This window comes from Cucumis sativus, chromosome 7 (genome assembly GCF_000004075.3).
Source record: "Cucumis sativus cultivar 9930 chromosome 7, Cucumber_9930_V3, whole genome shotgun sequence".
Lineage (NCBI taxonomy): Eukaryota > Viridiplantae > Streptophyta > Magnoliopsida > Cucurbitales > Cucurbitaceae > Cucumis > Cucumis sativus.
Window position 1 is genome coordinate 21,100,925 of NC_026661.2, and position 9,903 is coordinate 21,110,827.

The 9,903-nt window shown below is 32.9% G+C and overlaps 2 protein-coding genes across 4 annotated transcripts; one reads left to right on the forward strand and one right to left on the reverse strand.

The window, feature by feature from the left end:
• Positions 1-450: 450 nt before the first annotated feature.
• LOC101218851 (protein UXT homolog) lies at positions 451-3,278 on the reverse strand. The gene is made up of 7 exons (XM_004141712.3): positions 3,063-3,278; positions 2,749-2,969; positions 1,902-1,931; positions 1,664-1,765; positions 1,237-1,344; positions 1,061-1,115; positions 451-795 (listed from the first exon to the last, which is right to left on the reverse strand). Exons 2-7 carry the CDS (start codon positions 2,850-2,852, stop codon positions 727-729), a joined length of 468 nt encoding a protein of 155 aa, XP_004141760.1. The 5' UTR covers positions 2,853-2,969; positions 3,063-3,278; the 3' UTR covers positions 451-726.
• A 476-nt stretch (positions 3,279-3,754) lies between these two features.
• On the forward strand, positions 3,755-9,134 carry LOC101217658 (activating signal cointegrator 1 complex subunit 1). 3 transcript variants are annotated; one of them, XM_031889314.1, is made up of 14 exons: positions 3,755-3,888; positions 4,258-4,306; positions 4,600-4,753; positions 4,997-5,208; positions 5,293-5,330; positions 5,407-5,486; positions 5,840-5,907; positions 7,027-7,342; positions 7,661-7,773; positions 7,859-7,924; positions 8,155-8,245; positions 8,357-8,424; positions 8,570-8,607; positions 8,731-9,134. In XM_031889314.1, exons 1-14 carry the CDS (start codon positions 3,863-3,865, stop codon positions 8,918-8,920), a joined length of 1,509 nt encoding a protein of 502 aa, XP_031745174.1. In that variant the 5' UTR covers positions 3,755-3,862; the 3' UTR covers positions 8,921-9,134. The 3 variants fall into 3 exon arrangements, with proteins under 3 accessions (XP_031745174.1, XP_004141755.1, XP_031745175.1); XM_004141707.3 differs by having other exon boundaries at positions 4,600-4,744; XM_031889315.1 differs by having other exon boundaries at positions 3,817-3,888; positions 4,258-4,319.
• The last annotated feature ends 769 nt before the right edge of the window (positions 9,135-9,903 follow it).

Sequence of the window (9,903 nt, forward strand, 5' to 3'; positions counted from 1 at the left end):
TGACTTATAATAACAACAATAATAATAAAAATAAAAGTTGAATGTTCTCAAATTTAAAACTAGATTACTAAGAAAAGCTTAAGTCCTTGTTATAACTATTAAACTTAATGAAACTTGTACTTGTTTTCTTACTATTTCTTACTCATGATATTGATATATATATATATACACACATTTTACTCTCCTAGAATTTAGACAAAGAACTATTTCTATGCTGAATTTATTCAAAAAATTTAAAAAAAAATAAAGAAGACCTAAATTTAGTTTAATGATATCAAAAGATTATCATTTTTCTTAATAGAATGGTTAGAAAGATGAAAGATCAAACATCCAAGCTCAAACAAGAGTAATATCTACTACCACTAAGCCGAGTTCATTTAATGAACATCAAGGGTTTATATTGTTTTTTTTTACTTCAAATACTTTTCTTTTGATCAACATGAGAATAAATTAATGAATATCTCTACCTTTGACCTCTTTGATAAAGTTATCCAAAGTGAATTACCAACAACAAAGTGATGGGGGATTGACACACAGAAGAAAAAGTAGATTTTGAGAACCATAAATAATCAATGCAGAGACAGAAAGCAAGATCGTACATGTTTCCATAAAGTTCTAAAAGATGAACTAGTTTTACAAAGAGCATAAAAAATTAAGGATTTTATAACTATACTGATTCAGGACCATCTTCATCCCCAGGAAAGCAGGAACTATCAGGAAAGAAACTCAAAAGACACGTTCTTCCACAGTCCTCTCTGCTGGAAGTTGTAATAATTCACGAATCCCTTCACAAACCTGCAAATTTTTTTTTAAAAAAAGTTATGCTTGTATACCTGCCCCACAAATGAATGTAAAAAATGTAGCTTCATAGCGTCACAAATGAGAGTTTTAGGATCCCAGAAGAATTGGTGTTTGTGTACTTATTAAGGTTAAAAGGTTCGACTTTCACCAATAAACTTGGTTGGATGAGTGAATAAAAAAAAGATCAAGTACAATAGTCAAATTGAATCTTGTGATTAAGAAACAGAGAACAGAAAAATGTTAATTATGAAATACATACCAACTTGATCTGCGCTTTGATGGATGCAATTAATTGAGTGTACTCTTCTATCTGTCTGCATGGTTACAACAAAAACATATGCAGGCTCTTCAATAAACGAAAATTTGTAACCTTAAAACTTACTGTTGTAAAAGCAGTCATCTATATAATACCGGCCAATACCTTAAAACATTTACCTGGTTAACCTTTCTTCTTTGAGAGAAATGAATTTTAAAGCTTCAGACCATGTGAACTCCACATGAAACCCAAGCCCAATATCTACAAATATGCTTCGTGTGTCTGGCCTGTACAAGTAGAAATTATAAGCTCGAAATTTGCAGGAGGAAGGTAAATTAAGTGGGAGTGTTAACCTAATATCCAAGGGCAACTAGCGATAAAGAAACATGACCTAGAGATAAAGGGATCCAAACTCCACAGTGGACACCTACCTAGAATACTAAAATCTTTCAAGTTTTCAAACAACCAAATGTTACGAGGTGAGGTAGTTGTTTTATGACATTAGTCGAGATGCACTCATGGTGGCTTAAACGCTATAGATGTTAAAAAGAAAAAAAGAAATGAAAAATGACTACCAGATTCATTATCTAGTTCTGTAAAACTTACACATCGCCTTGTACATAGACTTCAGAGCCAAGATTGACCAATGTTCTGACATTAGTTATACTATTTTTCTCCAAATTCTCAATGTTCCGGCGAAGGTCTGAGCTAATGGTATAAAGATGTTAAGTTTTAAAATCATAAATTGAGAACGCAACATATCACAAGCGAAGTATGACAGGATAATTAAGAATTAAGTGAAGCCATAAATCTGAGGAGGCGTCAAATGAATTAAAAAGGATACAACACTTTCTGCTGCTCAAACACTTTATCTCTGCAAAATAACAAACAATATAGAAAAAACCGTTTAATGAATTTTACAATCACACCTTCCATCGACAACTCAAATTCTCAAGATGGGCGCTATCCTATATACCAACAAATAAACACAAGATCAAAAGTCGACCTTCTGAATTTATAGAAACCAATTATTGAAATCTTTACATACTAGTCAATGAAGAAATTCCTGGAGCTCCCACCTTTCTCAAAGCCAAAGGAAAGAAACAGAAAACATTTTTGAATGACATATAAATCAATTCATATGAAATCCAAGTTAAAGGAGAGTTTGAGACCTCTCATTCCTCCCAAAGCCCAAGGCAACGAAAAAGATACCTCCCTAGACCAGAGCGATGTACATTACATATATCCATCACGAATTCACTGACATTTTGGCTGCTACATGGATCCAACCGACTTACAAGATTTCTCACACATCATTCCTCTCCTGAATCATCCTCTTACTAATACCTCCCTTAATCACCAATCGCCTATCACGACCATCCAAGATTTCTACCAAAAAAGTTAATCCTTCTAAACACGTGCTTAGAGTCATTAGACACCAACCACCACAAAACTTCATTTTTTAATCAATTACTAAAATCTAATAATTAAGCAATCTTAGGCAACATTGATATTTAATGCTATTCTATGAAAGACAGTGAAAAAAAATATAAGTGAAGCCACACATCGCCAATTTAAATAGTAAAATCAATTAAGAGGGGCGCACAAGATTGTACATTTCGCTTGATAGACAATGCTAAATTGGGATCCTTCAAAATGCACGAAGTCGATAAATTAAAACAAAAGAATACCTTTCAGCGATTGCATGCACTAAATCAGGTTTCAAGCGACGGTCAACAAATTCCTCGAACCTTTGAACTTTCTCATGCCGAAAGTTATCGGTTACTACATCCATGATCAATAAATAACCACTGATCGTAACAGCCTTGTGGGTGTTCTAAAAATAAATATGAACAACAAAGTGGCAGAACTTCTATCCTCCAGCAGACACAATTGTTGACGCTCTTGTTATCTGAAAAAGTGATGATAAAATTCCAACGAATTTATCAAAATACAAGAAGGGGAATAATTTCGGAAATCCATTAATAATTTATGGGCCATTTACCACTTCAGCTAAGTTGGTAGGGAATTTATTAGAGATGGAGCGCAGAGGCATCGGCGAGAGGGATGAATGAAGCCATAGAAATGAGCGGGAGAGGGAGTGAAGCTAAGCTAACGGCAACAACGGCAACAACGGCAAGCGGCAGCTGTGCGCGGGAGAACGGTGAATCAATGCGCCAATGTTGAAAATGGAGGCCGAACAGTCTTCTAGGGCTTTTTTACCCTTCAACTTTAATATAAGTGTTAAAATTAAGGCAAATTAAGCTTTCAACTCTAAATTGTAACATTAGTGCAAGTTTAATAGTTCAAATTTTATTATCTATCAGCAAATTTCTACGATTCTAACCTTGTAGAAATTTATTATTATAAGTTAAAAAATTTAGTAATATGAATTCTATTATTATAATTTTTTTTTCTACATTCGTGTGCACTTCAAATTATTATGAATAATCAAGTGTATAATATTTATTTAAAAAATACAAATATAGCAAAATAAATTATTGATTTCTATTAATAATAAACTCAATTTATAATAATAAATTTTAATCGTAAACTTTGTTATATTTATATTTTTTTTAGAAAAATATTACAAGGAAGGCATGTAATTGTTATATTTGGTCTTTTTATTTTATGAAATTAAATTTAAAACTATTTGTTAGTATAACCCTTTTATTTTTAGAGGCTATAATAAAATTACAAAATTCACGTGCATCGCACGTGGGGAAGGTTACGTGTGAACTCCTTTCTCGTCCACCGTGCTTGAATGCTCTCTGCAGTTCCGGTCGACAAAGCCAGAGTTTGCGAATGATAGTTTGCCGGTCTCTTTTCAGGTATGATTCTCATAAAACTCTGTCCGGATTCTGAAAAAGTATCCTCAAGCATGCTAGATTTTGTTTCTTTCCTTAATCTCCACTTCAAGTTTTGTAATTCTACAGGTTTTTTAGTTTACTGCTAACCTAACAATGCCGGATACTTGCTTCCATTTTCATCACTTGATGAAACTGAAAAGAATATTCAATATAATGGAAGCTTTCTAGTTAGAATTCAATCAATTGACAGGAAGTCTCGATTGACTATATTTGATAATAGTTTATTTAATCGGATATATCTTAGTTCGATCAATGGATGGAATTTTTTTTTCACTCTTTGGAAGATTCGTTATACAACTAATATTTAATATGCTGTGCCGTTTTTTGTAGAGTCGACCGCTTCTTGAAATATACAGCTCCGTTTGTCCTACACCAGACGGTAATCCATTTATGTATGGAGTTCGTTGAATTTACTAAGCTGTATTGATTTTCTGCTTCATTGAAGAATGCTATATTTATATATACATCAATGGTTGGTTATGTCCAAATTTTTGTATTGCCATTTTCCATTTCTTATCGGCTTAAGTTTTAGATGTGAGTGGTGATTGAATCGGATTAGATTACTGATAACCATTGGTCCGGATTGAGCATACTGAAATGATGTTCTTCTTAATAAGCTAGGAGTGGAATTGCTTCGTCGTTCTAGTACTGACTTCTATTCTAATGTGTCAGGGACTTTATGCTTATAATGGTTGGAGATTGAACGCAAATATGACTGGTAAAACGGAATTTAGGAGTGCTGCTGACCAGAAGAAAAAGCGCAAAACAATCAGCCAAGCATGGAGACCAGTGTGTACCCACGCTTGCCCTTCTGAGGGTAGGTTGGATTTATATTGCAAAAGGATATAAGTACTAGTTCTTTTAATGTTAGCAAAAGGCATGGGAATTTGTTGTCCATCTTAAGCACGATAGTGAACAGCCCCCAACTGGATTAAAAATTTTATGATGATATGTGTTACACGCTAGTTGAATTAATTATGTACCTAGGGGATTTAATTTTCTGAAACTGAACCAACTTTTACTTTCTCAATTGGAACTATTTAGTGGTAGATAATTGTTCTTGATGTAGATTTGTCGGTTGAGGATGATAGAGTTGAGTCAGAGGATGGAAGTCAAGTTCAAGAAATGGACGTCAGAATGCATACCAGTACTAGTGCTCAACCAGTAGAAGTAGCTGAAGAAATTAATGTCGTGACTGAGCTAAGTGTAAATATGGGTGGAGACACGAACTTGGAGGGTCAATCTGTGACTTCTGGTGAGAAGTTTTCAGTGAAACTGGATGTAAGTGAGCATATCCTAGTATCTTCATCAGATCAGTTTTTTTAGTTTACTTGTCAATTTAGTCTTCTTACGTTTAATATGCAGGTAGGGAGCTCTCTAATTCGATTTGTCAGAGGGAAAGGGTAAATTTGATATCTAAATATTGGGCATAATATATGGTCAGCGTTCTCATTTGATTTTCCATCTTGTATTCCACAGTGGATCTACGCAGGAAAGGATTGAAAAAGAGATGGGAGTCAAGATTATGATTCCATCATCTAAGAGGGAAGAATTCGTTGGTAAGATTAAATTTGATGCATATCATTTTGCTTGATTACAAAATACAGTGTCTAGTTTTAGTTTTCTCAGTTTTTCTTTTTAAATACAAGATATGCTGTTTAATTCTCTTGTGGATGTTGTTTTCCTTTTTAAAATACAAGATATGCTATTTAATTCTCCTGAGTCCTGTGGATGTTTTTTTTTTTGGTCAAATTGCTCGCTTTAGTTGTTTTGAAATTCAATTCTCTGTCACAATAAGGCTGAATTAATAATCTTGCCATACATACATATATACATTTTTTAATTATTCTAGCTTGAATAGAGATCTAATATTATTTTTTTTTAATAAACTCTGTTTTATTAATTATTACAGTTATTGAAGGTAACTCGGTTGACAGTGTAACCAAAGCTTCAGAAAAAATACAATCAATAATTGACGAGGCAAGTTGTCCATTTTTGTGTTTGTTTTAGAATGCGAGTTCTTCCAATTTCAGCACTTTTTTTTTTTTTTTTTTATGATGCTAAAGGTAGCTACAAAACGAAAAAACATAAAACTTTGACTGTTCAGCTAAAGATAAAGCTTTTTATTGAAAAAAAAATCGAAAAAACATTAATGCTCAGCTACAAACTCCAAATAGCGAAAGAAAAAAAGAAACTAACTAAAATTACAAAGAAACTATAAAAGCAATCCGAAAACAAACAAATGTCTTGGGGAGGGAAGCCAATAAAAAGATTAGATAAAGAACAAAATCAAACCCAACCAGCCAAAGAAAATGCTTGCTCTTGAAAAATCATAGAACGCACTTGGACCAAAGAACCAAAATTAAAGCTTTGACTGCATAAACCCATAAAATAATTTGAGCTTGGAGGTAAAGAAAACCCAAAAGGAGCTGAAGAACAGTAACATTGGAGATAATTGAGACAACCCTCTTGAGGAGAAAGAGGAAAAAAACCAGAGTTTCGTTGAAGAAACAACAAGGTTCTTTATTCCTCTTGATACTATGAGGAAGCTCTTTTTCTTTCCATATTAAAACCAAAGGAACAGTTCGAAAGCTTATAACTGGTGTGATTAAATATGGAAGCTGTATCATCCGCAACCTTAAAAGTTTTCTCGTTTACCCAGGACTCAGGAGGCTCATTAATTCTTTAGACGTAAAAAATTCATTACCAACAAATTTAATTGCCTTAAATAACTTTCCAGCCACTGAAGAGTCATTATAAACCTTCATACATGAAGAACTCCGAACCATTTTTTCTTAATTCATTACTTCGTTAGTGCTATCAGCATTTAGTTCATCTTTTATATCAAAGAGGACTCTTCTTATTTACCAGAAGGAAGGCATTTCTTCATGGTATGGTAGGAAGCTCTGATGTTCGTTCAATGAGAGTCCGTTTTTTTTTTCTTTTTTCTTTTTTTCTTAAAATTTTTTCTTTCTGTAATATTTTCTTCTTTTGCGGTTCTGATGAATCTACAGGTCATGGAATATTCTTCTGACTTTTCTTTTTGTACTAACAAGTATAGTAGAATGCACGATTGACCTTTTTTTTTTTTAAATTCAGGCAATTAAAAGCCCGAGTCTTGATTACTCACATTTTGTGTCCCTTCCTCTGGCTATACACCCTGAATTAGTCGAGAAGCTTATTAATTTCCAAAACTCCATTCTACGAAGTTCTGAGTCTTGCTTGGATGACGCTGAGGATAGCGATACAAATGAAGATCATACAGACAATGAAGTTGAGGTTCAACATACTGTTAATGCACCAGATGTTGCAGTTGAACTTCAGGTGGATAATAAACGTGAGCAAATCAAAGTGAACATAAATATACCTATCGTCAGCTATCTTCCTAAAACTTCAAAGGTTTCTACACCATCTGGTATGATAACCACTGAACATTGTAAAGGCTTATAAACTTGTATTTCACTTAGATCTATATGAACTTTCCAATTCTTTAACATCACAGTGAAAACATATTTCTAATTCTTTATTCTTTTTTTCTTACGTCTGTCAAGTGTCAAATGTGTTGCTCTGTGAAGAGCACCTGGCTTTGTCAACTCATCAATTGGTTAACATATGCTCAACTGTATATTTTTTCTTTAAGGTTACTGAGGAACATTGTTTTCTTCCCCTCCCATGAAAGTGCCAATCTCACTTTTCTTCTAAGAACTTCCCGGATTTACTCTGCTCTCTACAGATTTGGGCATTGACAAGTCAATATTTATAAAACCTAAAACATTTCACCTAACTGTACTTATGTTGAAGTTGTGGAACAAGGAGCGAGTTGATGCTGCTTCTGAAGTTTTGAGGGTGATTAAACTTACTAACTGATATTTGTACATACTAGCGGTACATATGTAGAGCATGCACGTGACTGACTCATCATTTCTTTCAGGGTATTTCGTCTAAAATAATGGATACTTTGGATAACAGGCCAGTACTAATTAGGCTCAAGGGGTTGGTGAGTTCTCTTAAATTCAAGCATCAAATTCTATTACATTGTTTATTCATATGGAAAGCAATGCTTCCTATGTAAGCACTGGTTCAATCATAACTATTGTTCACTCAGGATCAGTTCATATTTCAACTGATGAAAAGTGTATATGTATTTCGGTTTGAATCTTGTAGCTACAACTTATCATTTGTATCTTAGTTGAAATTGTTTGATTCCAGTTATGATTGTCATATCAGGATTGTATGAGAGGTTCTTTGGCCAAAGCCCGTGTTCTCTATGCTCCTGTGGAAGAGATTGGCGACGAAGGAAGACTGTTACGTGCCTGTCGTATCCATTTTATAGTTTCATCTAAAAGAATTTCCTAACTGATTCCTTTTAACTCAAGTTCTTAGAGTAATCAAGCAATATTTTACCTTTGAGTTTCTTGAGCTTTTTTAGAACTCATTATTAATGCATTTACCGAAGCTGGACTTGTTCTGGAGAAAGATGCAAAACAAAAATTAAAGGTATGCTCAACAACTTCTAATCCCTTCAACGTTCAAATATCAACATGTTTAGTTCGTTACCTTGCTATGTGATTCGATTCAACAATCTCGTCTTCTAAAGTACATAAACTAAAGAGTATTTTCCCTCATCATTCTCAACATTCAGTTGCATGCTACTGTTATGAATGCAAGACATAGGAAAAGGTACACAATTCATTCAACTTTTCCTCGATCCTGTACTTTCTAGTTCCTTCTATTTGCGAATCTCTGTGTTTAAAATCCTGAATTGTTTGATTTTATGGCCACCGCAATCCCTTCCTTGAGCAGTAAAAAGAAAAAGAAGTTCGATTCATTTGATGCTCGTGAAATTTTCAAGGAATATGGTTCAGAGGAGTGGGGTGAGTATCATATCCGTGAAGCTCATCTCTCACAAAGATTTGCATTTGATGAAAATGGATACTACCATTGCTGTGCTTCCATACCTTTCCCTCACGAACAACACATGCAAGTTGATTGATCATTTACTTCAACTCCAATCAAAGTCCTTTCAAGTTATATTACAATTTATTTCTGTTCGTAGAATTTGGCTGTGTATTTATTTCAACTTAGTTCTCAAATGCTTCTTTTCTTCTTAGGAACCAACTAGAAAGGTCTGAGTTGAGAAAATAATACTTTTTTAAATGTTCTTCACCTCTCTTTTTTGCGTGACAGTTTCAAGAATTTCATCTCTAGAATTCCCTTTTATTTAATTAATCAATTATACTTATTGTTTTTTCAAAAAAAATTATTAGCATTTCACATCAATATTGATTTTTTTTTAATTATATGTCATGATACTTTAATTATACGATCGTTGCAAATTTAGCAATTAGATTCAAAATAATTAACTATGTACCAACATTTTAAAAAATTTGCAAATATAGTAAAATTTATCAAATTCTATCAATGATATAAATCTATCACCGATAGACTATGCTACAAATATTAATCTATCACTAATAGATTATACGAAGTCTATCAGTGATAGTTTTCCTATATTTGCAATTTTTTTAAAATTTTGTTGTATCCTTAATTATTACGTTGAAATTGTTATCAATTGCAATTTTCCTTAATTATAATATAGTATTTCGTTAATAGTCTCAATAACTATAAGTTTACGAGTTCAGTTCACGAGGGTCATGTACAAATTTTTTTAGCATCTAAATGTTATAACATTAAACAAGTACTCTGGTCAGATAAGTAATTTTAGATACTTGAATAAGAAAAGTAAACTACAAATAATTTATACAAATTGGAATTGGAAATGTGTCCTTTGAATAAGAAAAGTAAACTACAAATAATTTATACAAATTGGAATTGGAAATGTGTCCTTCAAATATATATAAGGTAATTCATTGATTCGTACAATGTTAAACTATATATATAAAAATTGTGAATGATAAAGTGTGATTCCTAATAAATCTACTTGGCTTCTGTATGGAACCAAATGACAATTAATAA